We start from the raw sequence: 16709 nt of genomic DNA, 5'->3' as shown, positions 1-16709 counted from the left end.
ACTTACTTTCTGTCCGATTTTTAATATGAATTCTTAATTTTAATTTCTTTTTAGTAACATCCGAATGGAAATATTCGGTTTATACGTTAATATCGAACAGTTTGAATTCACCAAAGAAGAGTCTAATATTCTGCACGCGCGGATCTGGAAGGGGGTCGAGGGGGTCAGGAGTTATAAAAAGTATATAATAAAGCAAATAAAAAATGACTTTGGACACCCCTCCCCCTTAGAAAACGTGGACCCCACCATCACCACGACGAAATAGGTGTTTTCACGTTTGGAAGTGGACTTTACCTCTTTTTTTTTGCTCTTACTTTATTACATTTGGGATGGGAATTTGGGGGGGGGGGTTGTCAAGAAATTTTTGGGTAAGATTTTTTTTGGACTGGGATGGACCCCCCCCCCCCCGAAAAAATTCCTGGATCCGCGCCATGATTATATTCTTAATTTAATACTGACCGTATATTACCTTATGTAAGAAGCTGCTGCCGTGTGGCGTAATGGAAAAGTCAGTTTCAACTAGACTACATTTATTAGAACATGTAAACAAGCATGGCGTAAATTGTAAGCACAAATTGAACATCGAACCCGATCAAATATTGTTACATCCCCTTTTCTTTAGTTAGAACAGTATGGACAATGAATAAATTTATATTATGCTCAAAAGTGACTAGAATCAAAACATCTGTACTGCTTTACTGAACTGACTAGCAATAAAATAACAATATGACTAGAAATTGGACTATGAGTATTATATGCAAACTTGTAAAATGCAACATCGATGAAATGAATAAAGCGTTCCTAGCTACCTAAACAAAATTATCTTGGCATCTACTCAAGTTAAATGTCTATCAACAAATCATGATCTGACATAGTCATTGTATTTAACCGGCGGTTTCACTTCACGTTCAGAACGGGTAACTGTGTTCTTAGGGTCAGTTACTGGCTTTGGAACATCGGGTGCCACTTCCTTGGCCTCATTTGTCTCACACGGAAGATCACACGGAATGTCTCTTGACACCGGCAATTCATTTGATTTACTCAAATGTTTTCTGTTTCTCGTATAGTTTGCTCTGGCCTCGGTCGTTACCTTGTATGATCTCCTTTCCGGTATTGCTTCCGTAACCGTTCCTTTCTCCCATGGTCTATTAGGGGTTTTGACTCGGACAGTCTCTCCAACTGATAGTTGCGATAATGGGTGTGCAGATCTGTTGTAATACTCTGCTTGTTTTTGTTTGGCATTGTCGATCTTCTCTTTCTCAAATGGTGCATCTTTCGGCTGTAATAACTTTCCTTTCGTGGGTAGTAGTGTTTTTGTTCTCCTTCCCATAAGTCTCATGACTGGACTGGTTCCCACATGCTGTGTAGGTGTGTTCCTGAAATCCAACAATGCAAGGTAAGGATCAGATTTTGCATGTTTTGCTTTCTTTAGAATTTGTTTGGCAACTTTCACTCCTTGTTCGGCTTTCCCATTGCTTTGTGGGTAGTGTGGTGAAGATGTTACGTGTTGGAATTCCCACAGTTGGGCAAACTTAGCAAATTCTTCGGAGGCAAATTGAGGACCGTTGTCCGACACACACAGGTCTGGTATTCCATGTCTCGCGAATTGTGCTCGTAGTCGTTTGATGATCTCATGGGATGTCATTCTGTCCAAGGCATCAATCTCGAAGAAGTTTGAGAAGTAATCAGTTACTATCAAGTAGTTACGTTGGTCGAAAGTGAAGATGTCAAGTCCAAGCTTCGCCCAGGGACGTGGTGGTACCTTGTGATGTTGTAGAGGTTCTTTCCCTTGATTGTTGTCAAAAGTGCGGCATGTTTCACACTTTTGTATGAAGTCCTTAACTTCAGCGTTCATTTGTGGCCAGTACACAGATTCTCTGGCTCGTCGTAGGCATCCCTCGATTCCAAGGTGTGATGAATGTATCCTTGTCAGCATATCCTTGCGTAGTGCTTGTGGAATAACTGCTCTGTCTCCTTTAAAAATGACTCCATTTTGGATAGACAGCTCATCTCTGATCTCAAAGTAGGGAACTATGAGTTCTGGAACTAAGGTTTTGCAGTCTGGCCACCCATTTCTGATGGATGCGCCTAAATTTTGCAGGGTATTATCCTTTGCAGTTTCGTCCTGAATGTCTTTCAAACGGTTAGGTGCAATTGGCAGGAATTGTAGCATATTTATCGCTTCTACTACTGACTCCGCCTTTGATGGTTTCTCATTGGGCAGATACGCACGACTTAAGGTATCCGCTAGCTCCATGTTCTTTCCAGGACGGTACTTAAGATTTACTTCATACTTTTGCATCCTGAGCAGCATGCTCTGGAGACGCTTTGGCGCTTTGTAAAGAGGCTTATTCACAATCATCTCCAAAGGTTTGTGATCTGATTGGACAGATACTGGTCTCCCAAATGTGTAAACATTGAAACGTTCAAGCCCGAATATCACTGCTAGAAGCTCCTTTTCTATTTGTGCGTAGCGGGTTTCCGTTTCGGTCAGGGCACGGCTGGCAAAGGCAATCGGCTTGTCCTCTTGCAACAAAGCTGCTCCAAGTCCTTTCTCCGAGGCGTCGCATTGTATTGTTAGTGCCTTTTCTGGATTGAAGTACTGTAACACAGGATCTGCTGTGACTAGATTTTTCACTTGTTTTACAGCTTCGTCATGTTGTGGGGTCCAGTGCCATTCAACATCTTTCTGTGTTAACTTGCGCAGCGGCTCACAGATGTCACTAAGCTTTGGTAAGAATTTTGCTAAATATGTCACAAATTCAATAAATCGTCGGACTCCTGCTACGTCAGTTGGATTTGGCATATCCAGGACTGCTTTGACCTTTTCGGGGTCTGCCTTGAGTCCTTTATTAGTGATCGTGTGGCCTATGAATTTTACTTCTGACTGTCGAAATTTCATCTTGTCCTTATTGAGTTTGAGCTGCTGTTCTCTACATCTCATCATGAGTCTGACAAAGTTTCTGTCATGATCCTCTTGCGCTTCTGCTTCTGTGTTTCCTTCTCCAAACACCAGTATGTCATCATGTATACTCTTGACTCCAGGTAGTCCTTCCAGTGCTTGATGCTGGCGACGCTGAAATTCCTCTGGCGCAGTGTTGATACCGAATGGCATGCGGAGCCAGCGGAATCTGCCAAACGGACTGTTAAAAGTAGTCATAAGAGAGCTTTCGTAGTCCAGACGAACATGCCAAAAGCCATCTTTGGCATCTAGGACGCTGAAGCATTTGGCATCTGACAAATCTGGCAAGATGTCCTCTATTGTAGGCATAGGGTAGTGCGCTCGCTGCAGTCCCTTGTTCAGGTCTTGGGGGTCTATGCAGACTCTGAGTTTTCCACTTGGCTTCCTTTCTACAACCAAGCTGGAGACCCAAGGTGTAGGCTCAGTAACTTTGGCTAGAATTTCCAGTTGTACGAGTCTCTCCAGTTCCTTTTCTAAGTCATTCTTGATTGCGAGTGGAACTTTCCGTGGAGCATGAACAACTGGTTTGACACTCGGATCAATCTGGAGGCTGTATTCTCCTTTCAGGTGTCCTAGGCCAGTAAACACATCATGGTATTCTCTGCAAATGTTCTCCTTTGTCAATGGTTGTTTTCTCACATTGATTTCAAGGATGTTTTCGTTCTCGACCGTGATCAATTTCAAGGCTTGTGAAGCTTTGGAACCAAGTATTGGTTGACACGAGCCATCCAGTATGACGAAATCCGCTTTGTATTTTCCTCCGTTCTTAGGATTTTTGAATTTTAGGTTGCACTTGCCCAGAGGTTTGATTGTCGTGTTGTTATACATGCTGAGTATTTGGTCTGTCTCTGTGATTGCATTGTTATCTGTCAAATACTTTCTTGGGAGTATGTTGCAGGTCGCCCCACTGTCCACTTGAAATTTCACATACTGTCCGTTGACCGACAAGGTGGCAAATACCTTGTTTGCAGAAGCTTGGTTAATTGCATTTACTGACTCGCTGTTGTTTTTGAGATCTACACTATATATAGAAAAGTAATCATCAGAGTCTGATTCGGCACTCTCTTGGATTTGAAGGACTGTTGACTTGGCGGAATTGCAGACATTTTCAAAGTGATGAAGTTTGCGACACTTCCTGCACTGATGGCCATAGGCTTTGCAATTTCGCTTTCCTTTGGCGTGGCGACTTCCACAGTACTTGCATTGACTAGGTTCTTGTCTCGCTTGTACCTGTTGCTGTGGTTTCTGGGACTTTTGTGGCTGTTTCTTGAAGCTCTTCTTGTGCGAGTTGACTGCATGCACAGATATTCCTGCAGCCTGTGGTTGAATTTCCTTGTTCTGCTCCTTGGAAACTTCAGTGGCTCTACACACATGAATGCATTTCTCCAAGTCTAAATCGGTCACACGTAGAAGCCTTTCTCGCAGCCCAGAATCACTTACGCCACAAACAATTCGGTCTCTTATCATTGAGTCTTTGAGAGTTCCAAAGTTACAAGTGTCAGCCAAAATTCTAACTTCTGCTAAGAATTTGTCAAATGTGTCACCTGTCTGCTGGTTTCGACTGTAGAATTTGTACCTCTCGACTGTTTCGTTTTTCTTGGGATCACAGTGTTTGTCAAATTCTGCGAGGATGAGTTTTACAGTAATATTTTTCTCTTCCATATTCACTTTGTTCCCATGCTCATCGGTAGTTTGAAACTGCATCGTGGTATGGATTTCTCTCCCCTTGCGTCCCAGAAGATACAGCAAGAGTTTCACCTTTTGTGGCTCTGGTTTTTTCTCCATGCTGATATCGATGTAGAGTAACACCTCTTCCTTCCATTTCTTCCAGGTCTGAGAAAGATTTTTAGCATCGAAATCCATTGTTTCGGGCGGATGAAGTACGTTTTCCATTGTTGTCGATTTTGGCGCGCTCTCGAACAATAACAAAGGAAAATGGCAATTTGTCTCTAATTGTGGCTGGTTACACAATATTTTCAATCCCCGTACTCACTAATAATGGTCCGACACTTCTGACACCATGTAAGAAGCTGCTGCCGTGTGGCGTAATGGAAAAGTCAGTTTCAACTAGACTACATTTATTAGAACATGTAAACAAGCATGGCGTAAATTGTAAGCACAAATTGAACATCGAACCCGATCAAATATTGTTACACCTTACATCATATCTCTTGCACAAGTTTCTCTACGAGAGCTGATGCATAGACTACAGGTCTCACAAGAACTACAGAATACTTCTAGGTACCACAATTTCATGAAGATTGAATCACTCTTGAACAGAAACAGGTATACAGTATAATCGAGTAGTTTTATGTCCGAGTTTCAAAACTCCTTTGTAAATTTGGAAATTAAGTAATTCCTTAAATTACTCGTGTATATCAGTGGCTTTCTGTTAGCAGCATTTACTAAGGCTTGTTACCGAATAGTCTGTGAATTTTCTGACCTCCAATATTGCCAGATTAATTTCTGTAGCCATCGAAATTTATATCCGTATAAGAAGTCGTATACACATCAATTCTAAAATTGTAATCTGAAGATTCAAAATTTCAACGTTTTATAATCAATGAGATTGACTACAAAATAGAAATGAAATAACAAAATAGCCTGGTATCTTATGGATTGGAGGTACTTACCGATTCTTAAAGAAAGAGCAATATATGATATTATCATATCAGTTATCATAACTGTCTTAAATGGCCCCTTAAACTGACTTCTTAAGTTAACAGTATATATAGAGCTATTCAGTCAATTTGGGCTATGGTTAGCACTTTACTTACCAAAATAAAACCTATTGTCGGAGTTTGTTATCGTCCACCCACCCAAACTTTCTTATCGACCACTGGGAAGAAGATATCCATACAGACTGTGAAACAATCATATTGGAGGACTTTACACCCAGAAAAAAGCAACCCAATATGCAAATCGTATATGAACATCTTAAATTTATTTAGTTTTTACCACAGCATTTTTGACCCGTCGCCCGCGTGGCGCAGTGGAAGAGCGTTCGCTCTAGAGTCGCGGAGTAAAGAGTTGATCCATACGTCGCGGGTTCGAATCCCACTGTGGGACGTGGAGACCGGTCCTTCGGACGAGACTGTATAAACCGAGGTCCCGTGTCGCAGTAGGTGCTGGCACGAAAAAGATCCCTCACTGCTCAATGACCCTAAGTGCCGAGTATAGGTCAAAATTTGTAGCCCTCCACCTGCAAGTGGTGGCGTCTCCATATGAGTGAAAAATTCTCGAGAGGGACGTTAAACAACAAACAAACAAACAAACAAAAAGTATTCTTGACCCAACAAGAGTTACTTGTGATACAGTGTCAATTATTGACCACATTTTATCTGGGACCTATATACTAACTAGATCCCTGATTTTATGTAATTCTAGAGAAAATATTTTGCTGTTATTACCACGGGTATAAGTGATCATTATTGGACATTTTGTATTAGAAAAGTCTTGAGGGACCATTTTAAATGTCATTATATTATCAAGATTAGAAGCTTGAAGAATTATACCATCGAATCTCTATAGTTTCTTTTATCTAGTGTACACTGGAATGATATCTAACCCACGTAAAGTTTAAGATTTCTATTCGAGTCCAAAGAAATGCCATATCATATTAGTCTGCATCATGGATGTCGATGGGAATGTATAGTTTATTGATACAAGTGGACGCTGTAGGGAAATTATGCTCAGTAAACTGGATTGCTGGGTTTATGTTGTATCCGAGGACAGGTAGTACCGGACTACCTGTAACAAAGCTAAGCATCTAACTATACCCCGTCTTCCAGCTGTAATAAAGAGCTTCTTTTGTATAAAGTTGTTGCTGTAAAATAATGCTATGTAAACGATCAGCAATACATGTAAAATAGATTTCAGATTTTAAACTCGCCAAGTACATCTCTCGTATACCGCAAGGAAAGCGGTTCGGGCATTAGATCCCTCTTTAGCGAAGCACATATTAAATATCGATAAAAACATTTAATTTTTAGGTCACCTGAGTCACTCGGGTGACCTATTTGCTTTCTCGTCCGTCGGCGTGCGTCGTGTGTTAACATTCGAACATTTTTAACTTCTTCTCTCAAACCGCATAACCAATTTCAACCAAATGTGGCTTACAGCATCTATGGGTGATGGGGAACAGTATTTATGAATTTCATGGTCCCTGTCCCCCTGGGGCCTGAGGGGTGGGGCTAAAACCACCAAAAATAATGCAAGCTTTAAAAATCTTCTTCTTTACTCCTGGACATCAAGCATTCAAACTGTTGGCATCATTGTAATAAGCATTGAGCCCTCTACTAAAATTGTGAAATTCATGGCCCCAGGGTCAGGGTTTCTGGTGCTAGGATGGGGCTATAGATCATATAGTGAAAGTGCATTGCTTCTTTGAAAATCTTCTCTGCTCCTGGGTTTTAAATAAACTAAGTAAGTACATAGTTATGAAGAGCAAGAGTGTCTCTTCCAAAATTGTGAAATTCATGGCCCCAGGGTCAGGGGCTCTGGTGTTAGGGCTGGGCTCTATTGATTATATAGTGAAAATGCTTTAATTCTTTGAAAATCTTCTCTGCTCCTAGGTATTAAATAAAGTAACTAATTACATAGTTATGATGAGCAAGAGTGCCTCTTCCAAAATTGTGAATTTCATGGCCCCAGGGTCAGGGGTTCTGGTGTTAAGATGGGGCTCTATTGACTATACAGTAAAAATGCATTAATTCTTTTAAAATCTTCTGGGTACCCAGTTCCTGGGTACTAAATAAAGTAACTATATATATATTATTTAATCTTTGCCAAAAGCTGCCATGTGGAGGCATCAGTGTTTCACAAACACGTTTTATTTTGAAAAAAAAAGTGAAAATAAATAACTTCAGTTCTGCATTCTTGCATGGCAGGAGCTTTTTCAGCATTGACTCAATGGTTTTCTCTTCAGTGACTTTAAAATACTCCAATTTTAAATCTAATAAAGTATATGACAAGAAATGGTACATTAGTGTATTTAAAAGACTTTTACTCTACAAAATATTGAGAGTTTGGGAGTAGCTTCAAACCTCTGCCTAATCATCTGTTCCCCCTCTCCATTTCTTCAATTTTAAATCTTAGAACTGCCACTGATCTATGCAATTTCTTACAAATTCCTTAAAAATACATCCAAATTAAGACTACATATAAACCAAATGAATTTAATTTGTTGTGATAAATGCATCATAATAATCATGTTCAAGTGTTCAGAAGACTGGCAATGATACATCACAAATATCTTTATGATAATCAGTGCATAATTTACTGTCTAGTGACAGATATGTTCCCAATACACAACGTTAAGTTTTTTCTATGATCAAAAAGTCCATATGCAAATAAGTCATTGAAAATAAATGAGTAGCAATGCAAAACAAAAAAAAAATGTACAATTCAGATATACCTCATTTGGATCAAAATGTTTCAAAAATACAAAGAAATATTTGTCTCGTATATGGAATGTAATTTACAGAGATTGCCAGAAGTTTTTATTCAAATCTGGACTTTTTCTGAAGTTCAATCTCTGCTGTTGGTGGTGGCGACTTTGGGGCGAAAACCCGAGAAATTCTCCTGGGATCTCTCTCTACAAGTTCAGCAGGACGATGCATGCCTCCATCCAACTCGAAACGCATTCATAGAACTTTGAAGAAAATGTCATTGATATGACTGCAAGTCTTCTTCACCTTCCGCTCAAAAACTGTTTATCTACCTGTCTTCTTTGAATACGTTCTGAAATACCTGAATTAGAATGCAACTAGAATGTAATCTTGAGCTATTAACCAAATTAGAGCAGCAATATTCTAACGGAAAATAAATATTTACCTAGGAGCACCATCTTCATGCATGGGTTACTGCGGGCAAATCAACTGCATAATTGTAGACCAACGCTGCCAAAATATTCCTGGCTCGGTACACTGGGGGTGAGTAAGAAATTCCCTTGGATGCATACATGAGGATGTGATTATTGAAAATCTCCAATTTTACTGTACTCCTTTAAAAGAAGAATATGGATCATTAATTTGGCAGTTGAAGGGTATGCAGTTTGTAAAACTTGTTTCAACTGAATATGTTTATACCTAGAATTAAGGTAATAGTGGTTGTTGTTCATTTATTGCTTGTCTAGGACAATCCTGGTCAATGCGGAGTGTGCAGGACTTCCTTTCTCAATCCAGGGCTTGTCTCTGTCAGCATTCAGTTCCTCATGGGAACAAACACCTGGTGCCATCCTTCCATAAAATAATGCCCATTCATGTTCATATCGGACATGATGGAGCACTCCGACCTATACATCCTGTAAGAACAGATATCCTTGTAAGTCATGAAAAGGTGCATTAGCTAGGGACAGATTTTAAACTATTTAGTTCTATGGATCTCATTAGAACTAAGATTTTTGAGTAGGATTAATTAAGATATTAATTACTGCAGTTACCATAAATAAAAAGAAACAACAATCCATTACACAAGAGACATGCTCATCTCTTTCTTAAATCTAAATGGAAAACACTTACCAGAAATTCCTCATATGTGCTTGGAACTTGGCAACAATGCCAAAAAATGGTTCACCGTGTCGGTACTCCACTGCAAAAGTTCCTTGAAACTTTTTTTCTTGACTGGCCTACAATATTGTGAGTTTTGCATAAGAAAAAAAAATATATTATATTATAATAAATACGCTTGAGCTAGCCCACAGTATATTTTGGCGGCCTGAATAATCTCCGATATATATTCGTTGGCTTCCCGTCTTTCTAATTCAGACCTCTTCTTTTCACGTTGACAGTCTGTGAGAGATTCAGGCCGACCACGTTTTTCTAGGATCTCCATCATCCGATTTGTTTACAATGCCACTGCGCATGCGTAAGCTTCGCATTCTCTTAATTTTTTTTTGTGTGTGACCTACCAAAAATTACTTTTTTAAATTTTGATACCTTTAAAAAGAAAACGATTTTGAGGGTATAATTTAACGAAAGTTGAAACAATTTATGGACAATTATTTTCCAAGAAGAAAACGAATATATTTTTTTTGTGATCAGGATCGGATTAAGCGGCTTAAGGGCTACTTAAATTAGCACATTTGTGAAGGTTTAAAGTAGTTCAATGCCAGTGATAGTCTCCTCTTTTTTCCCTTGCTTTCCTTCATAAAGCAAGAAAATTACACGGATACGAATTGCACTCTCCGTCTTCTGAAATAGTCCTCCATGAAATTATTTAATATCTCCATTTGCTTATATATAGGATATAATCTCTGTATCATTTTTCTTTTAAGCTTGTGACGTCTACCAGAAAACATGAAAAAAGTGCTTTTTAATACTGATGTAAGCAAGAGTGATGCTACTTAAGTTAACAATTAATAAAATTAAATCATAAAGAATACATCTTATGAAATACATTTAATGAAAATTGGTTCAATTTAAATGAGAGAAAGACGGCGTAATTGCTCACCTTATTTCTCTTAAATTGAGTCCTCCACACCCGTGAGTGTTCCCTGGCTTCCTTGTTTTGGGGACTTGATACATGTAGCAGCTGTATCCCTGGCTGGAGCGTCCGGGAAAGCATCAGTCGTACTATTTTGGGGGATACTGAGGAAAAACTGGGTAGGCATTTTTTTTATGGGCACCGTTTGGTACCGAGTCCCTTCGTTTTAGGGTGGAGGGTGTTGATGTGCTCAAAATAACTAGGTGTTAAGTATGTTTGAAACAGCACGCTTTCGTCCTCTATGTCTTCAAAGTCGAGGCTAGGAAGCAGTTGTGGTGGAGAGTTACTGAAAATTTAAACAATATAAAAAATTGCATTTATTTTCCTTACTATTTTATTCAGATGAATTATTGTTTAAGATTCTGCAATTTATATCATAGTGAAAGTGGTCTACATTCTGTACTGTTTTTGTTTTTGTACTTTTCTTGCCATATGTATATGATATATACATGTCCTTTTTTGTTTATTCTGATGCAAAGATATATAAGCGAGATTCATTTTACATTTCTCACTAAGATCTTTAGTTTTTGTAATGATTGTAAGACATGAGTTACAAATATAAGATATAATTCACTGAATGTTAGATCTTAAAATCTGCAGTGCAGAATCAAGAAGTCTGCTTTCTTTTTGAAATATTTTTTTTTGTTTATGTCTAAATTATTTTATTTTGCTTTTCTGAAAAATGAGCTTCATAGATTGTATATGACTTGAGCAAGTCATTTTCTTCATATCGCATACATGCAACATTAGTACACTATGGTAATTTTTAATTTTTCTCTTGACCCGTTTTCTTCGTGAGAATCTAGGAGATCTAATTTTAGCTCTCTTTTTTTTTCTCATTGTTTTCATTGCATTAAGAAGTGTCGACTGTATTTCAGTTTGTTCTGATATGTCTTCTTTATTATTTCCAGATGTATACTTGTATTTTACATAATTTCAAAGTCATATTTTCTGTGTATATCCAAGAGGCCTTTCTGAAAAACGTCGTCACTATTTACATCTTATTTACTTCTTATTGTTCTTAGTACTAAAGACTTCAAAATGTATGTGAGTAAAGTCATTAGGTTTAAGCGGCCCATTGGAAGGATTGTAGACCTGAAATTTGATCAACATTTAAGTTCGCTACAGCACATGTGAATCCGAAATAGACGTTTGGACAGCTATGCAACCATTCGTTGACTCTCTAAAGCGCCTATGAAGCAGAGAAGATTTATAGGTTGGTTTGGATCACATATTTTCCTCAGTAATTGAATACAGCGTGCGTATCTATCCATTCCTATCCTGTAAGCGGCAATTCCATGCAAGTGAAGGACAAGGACTTGCGATTTAAATTAAGCACTTGGCGGAAAACACCGTCTTGATGTCTCCACAGCTTCATGTGGATCGCCTATCCCGATCTCACCTAATGCCACAACATATGAACAGTCTAACAAGTTCTTCATATGCAGGAACTTATCTGGTGTCAATTTATCAACATAATTGAGGAGAACTTCTACAGCCATTCTCCAAGGAACCCACTGTGTATAGCATATGGATGATGACGATTCTATGACCAAAAAATAATGGAACTGCATATCTAACCAATTTTCATGTATTTTTGTCTTGAATTGTTGATAAAAGGTTTTAGACGAGATATTTGCCTGTTCAGTAGAGCAGGGCTTAAATCGACAGCAGGGATTCAACTGTTTGTGCCTCCTCTTCGTCTGCATTGGCAGCTTTTGCACTTTCCTCTTTTTTACAAGGACAACTTTTCTGTAAATAGATATACATGTATTATTTGAAATGTAAAATAATAATCACTTTTTATTAAATCATCTGAACTAAAAGTTCAGATAAGCTTTTCTGGTCACTTGTTGACCGTCGTCAGTTTGTCTGTATACTGTAATCGTCTGAACTAAAATCTCAGATAAACTTTTCTGGTCATCTGTTGACCGTCGTCCGTCCGACCGTCTGTAAGCTTCGCATTTTCAACTTCTTAAAAACCACTAGAACCAATTTTTAACGAAAGAACTAAATACCGTTTGGCCCATCATTTTTCTTTACCAAAGGATGCATTGTGGCAAGTTTGGTCGAAATTGGCGCAGATGTTCTTTATTCATAAATTCTTTATTTCCTCCGAAACGAATATTCAAATTCATCAGTACGACGTACAATCAAACATATTTAGAATATTATTGAAGATTATAAATAAGAAGAAAAAATGATAAAAGTTGCATATAAAAAAAATAATAAATAAATAAATAAATTTGCGTCGACAAAAATTACACAGAAGTGAAAAATCAGGCAAAAGAATACAGTTAAGATTACTAAGATTTATTTTCTGTAAAAGTGACCCTCTACTTCCCTTGTACTAGATACCTAAAGTTTAGCATGTATAGATCAGGGCTATCAAAATTGAAATTCTTGCGTATAAAGTTAGGGCTCGAAGGAGGAACATATAAAGGTCTCGCTGCGGGAGCCAAGAGAGTTCTACATTAAAAGTAATATTAGTGATATAGGGCTGTAAGGAACTGTTGAAAGGTAATCAGAGTATCAAATGAAGTATGCTTTACACATTGGACATGGTTCATCCAGTTGCTGATCCTCAGTTGATGTTGCCGGCAAAAAATCAAACTTATCCTGTTGTTAGCTTTCTTGCCTTTGACTTCCTCAGAAACTTCCAAAAGCAGTTATTGTTTTCACTGCAGGTGGACATTGATACATATTTTCATTGATGTTTCTTGGATGTCCCAGATGTTTGTCGAACATCTCTGTCTGCAGAGGATACATTCAAAAGCGAGTAGACTGTGGCTATATAATGTCGCATATCTGTTGCAGTAATAAATCGTTTTAATCCTGCTTTTTACCATATAGGTTACACGGATCAATCCAGTACAACGGAGAGATTTAAACTGAGAAAAATAAATCCATTTCTTTCATTTATATTTGCATGCCTTCTAACCTCAACGTCAGTCAGAATTTTTATGGCCTCCCAACAGTCTTTTGGCATCAGAAGAGGCACAGTTTTGCCACTTCAGATGCATGTATATACACGCTTTTAGTTTCACACTCTCTACTATGGATGGATCTACCCATACCCATTCAGGGCATCATCCAAGTCTTTTAGAGTCATACGACTTGGCTTACCCCCCTTCTTGTTTTAATCAATGTTAATCCCCAGACCAAATCATCTCTTTAATGGGTAAATTCAATATATTCCACATATTGAAAAACATCTGATGACGACTTTTCAATTACTTCTTAGATAAATTCCCACAGCACTTCTTCACTTACCAATCTTACTTGCCTCCCTGAGACAGGGTTTCACTTTTTTTTCACAATTCCTCTGCACTAGTAAAAAAGGATGGCCAGACAACTAGTAACAACACTTCAATAAATATGTTCATTCCTTCAACGTCTTGATCTTCCCTTGCTTAGTAGTAATTTGCTTTCATAACTTTGCATATGTCTATAATGAGGTCACGAAAAGAAACCTTCAAAGCAACCTTTACTGTGTTACCTATGTGTGTGGTCATATTTATAATAGAGGTTTGACTTTGAAGCATACGTTTTCCGACAAGAGTTAAAACTAATGGATTTTCTATAGTCATAATTTTCTTAAATACCAAGCAGAGATGGACAAGTCGTTTTCTTAAATTCCAAGCAGAGATGGACAAGTCGTCTCAGATTAGACATGTGATCTTCGTTTTTCTTCCCTCTTCTATGGATCCATGAAATTTTGAAATTTAAGAAATCCTTATCTCTTTATCCAGACATCCTCTATAATAAGTTTCCCAACTTCGTTGTCATGAAAACATTCCAATATCTCCTGTCTATAATTGTCAGAATAACCTGAATCAGGTTTCAGAATCTGACACTGCATGATGATGGGTATTCAGTTGTTCCTTCTGCTGCAAGACATCTTTTCTTGAGTCTAGAGACACTTTTCATGCTGTAAAAGCCTCTGCAAAGAGAACACATTACAAATACCTCACTTTTAGTAGTCTTTCGTTCATGTTCGAGCTGAGTGAAATCAGGGTTTTTCTGTGAAATGACAGCAGCTTTTATCTTAAGAATTCCTTCCTTCTTAAATTTCTCGAACTCTCGATCTCATAAGATTTGGGAAAGATAATGCATTTTTTGACAAGTTCCTTAGTTTTATGACGTCTCATAATATGATCACTCAACCTTGAAGCGAGGGTCTCACAAAGAAGGACATGGTCTCTGAGGTTTACTTTTCTTCACGGATTTCTTTGTTTCACCAAGATGACCAAACAATATATTAGCTTCAATACAGGTAGTTTTAACTGCACAGAATACCAATGCAATGAAATACTAATAATGAAACATTACTGAAGACTACTTACACTTTCTTTGATCAGCTGTTCTAAAGTGATTTAAAGTTGTCTCCACCTCTTTTAGAAAAGTAGCCTGTTTCTTCAGTTTAAGAATAGATAGGATGGGTTTTGAGTATTTTTCTTTAAGCCATTTGAAAGTACATCCTCAAGGTCAAGTGTCTCTAAATTAGGTTCAAGCCTTTCGAACTCCTTCAATATCTACAATCTGCAATAAGTTACTACATGTACCATGTCATAAAATTTCATCCATGTCCATAGAAAAAATAAAATCAATTTTAACTCACAGCGAAACTGCAACCAGGGAATTTTTTCCATAATTTCTGCCAAGAATTTTTTTTCAGTTACAATCCATTGCCAAAACTATTGTCCCAGAATCTGGCTTGATTTGGTCCACCCCTGATGATAATTTGGTAATGAGCCTGTCGTTACTCTCGGGTAGCATAATGGTCAGGTCCAGGTTTAGATGCTTGCTAACGCTTTTTGACTTGATTGGATTGAGTCCTCAAACCTTTGCCCTAATTGTGATTTTGTATTTGCGCGTTTTTTGTTTTTGTTTTTTTTTTCTTTTTTGGAAGTAGATTTTAAAAGTCCATGAAACATAATAAAGTATTGTAAGACGGGAAGTTAAACCAATCCACGTTTTCTTTTTCTTAGTTATTTGATTCGGATTAGGTCTCCTCAAAGATGAACATTCACAAAGGTACGATGGCCATCGAGACCCAATACCCAACTTAAAAAAAATGCACATTGATGTCAAAATTAGAACAAGTTCGTAAATAATAAGCAGTAAACGAAAAAGATCCCTCACTGCTCAATGGCCGTAAGTGCCGAGTATAGGACAAAATTTGTAGCTCTCCACCGGCAAGTGGTGGCGCTCAATATGAGTGAAAAATTCTCGAGAGGGACGTTAAACAACAAACACTGCACATAAAATGCGTCAAATTTTACCATGATGACGTCATGTCGACAAGTGCATTGTGATCAGTGACTTGTTTATATCTTGCTGTGTGGGATTTAACTAGCGACAAAAATGAATGCGGTGGTTAGTTTTGATGTAGTTCATCACTCTTCTGCAGTTTTAAACTAGAAATTATTTCATTTTCTGTTATAGTGAGGAATAGCTATACTTGCGTGATGTCACAGTAGACATTTCCCGTATAAATTAGGCCCCGCCCCCTTTTTACAGCCTTAACAGAGCTGCGTAACCACTGCGCCACGCGGGCGACAAATGGCAATTGTGTTTCCTACATTTATTAGGGTCATGGACAGGGGTTTTATTCACTTTGACCCTGTTAACTTGGCTGCAGCTGTTGACCAGTCGGTGTAAAGGAAGTACAACTTGCTCTCGAGGTGTCATTTTCCTATGTCAAAACATTAAAGCGAAAGTAGATTTTTCGGAACCTCATTAGAACTTGTGATCAAGCCAGTTTCGCTTTTGTATTTTGTTTGTGTACTTTGGTCGAAATAACATGTAAAGAAAGGTGCAAATACAAAGAAGTCGTTCTGTTGTTCTTAAACAAGTTTTAACTAAGATGAAAAATGAACCTTTTAATTCAAAAATTAGGCATGATTATTTTACTGTAAAAAAATGAAAAAAATTATAAAACAAAAAAGTATTTATTCCAGAAAGAATTATATGATAAATTATTGAATTGGAAAGAAATATACCCCAAACAATACTGGGAAGTGCTTAATTCTCTCAAAGGAAATAAAAGCTCTAATAATACAGCAGACATATTAGTTAACATCAATAAAGTTATAAACCATCGTAAGACTCAAGGTATTTGTAAAAAAAACAATAAAGAGTTTCAGAAAAGGATTGAAGATCATGTAACTCAGTATAAAACTTTTTTAGAAGAAAACCTTATTACTGACCAACCATTTACCATAACTGAAGTTAAGAACTTAATTCATAAGCTTAAAAT

At 37.8% G+C, this 16709-nt stretch overlaps 1 protein-coding gene across 1 annotated transcript; it reads right to left on the bottom strand.

The window, feature by feature from the left end:
• Positions 1–859: 859 nt before the first annotated feature.
• On the bottom strand, positions 860–4825 carry LOC133179522 (uncharacterized protein K02A2.6-like). The gene has a single exon (XM_061314262.1). The coding sequence runs from the start codon at positions 4823–4825 to the stop codon at positions 860–862; it is 3966 nt and encodes a 1321-aa protein (XP_061170246.1).
• Between the last annotated feature and the right edge of the window lie 11884 nt (positions 4826–16709).

Source organism: Saccostrea echinata, unplaced genomic scaffold (genome assembly GCF_033153115.1).
Source record: "Saccostrea echinata isolate AGI-Se365-2 ecotype Australia unplaced genomic scaffold, CSIRO_AGI_Sech_v1 ptg000005l, whole genome shotgun sequence".
In the NCBI taxonomy this organism is placed as follows: domain Eukaryota; kingdom Metazoa; phylum Mollusca; class Bivalvia; order Ostreida; family Ostreidae; genus Saccostrea; species Saccostrea echinata.
This window is presented reverse-complemented; position numbering and strand designations above follow the sequence as displayed.

Bases quoted from the DNA above. Each gene is read 5' to 3' on its own strand.
- LOC133179522 (XM_061314262.1), bottom strand. From the start codon at position 4,825: ATGGATTTCGATGCTAAAAATCTTTCTCAGACCTGGAAGAAATGGAAG.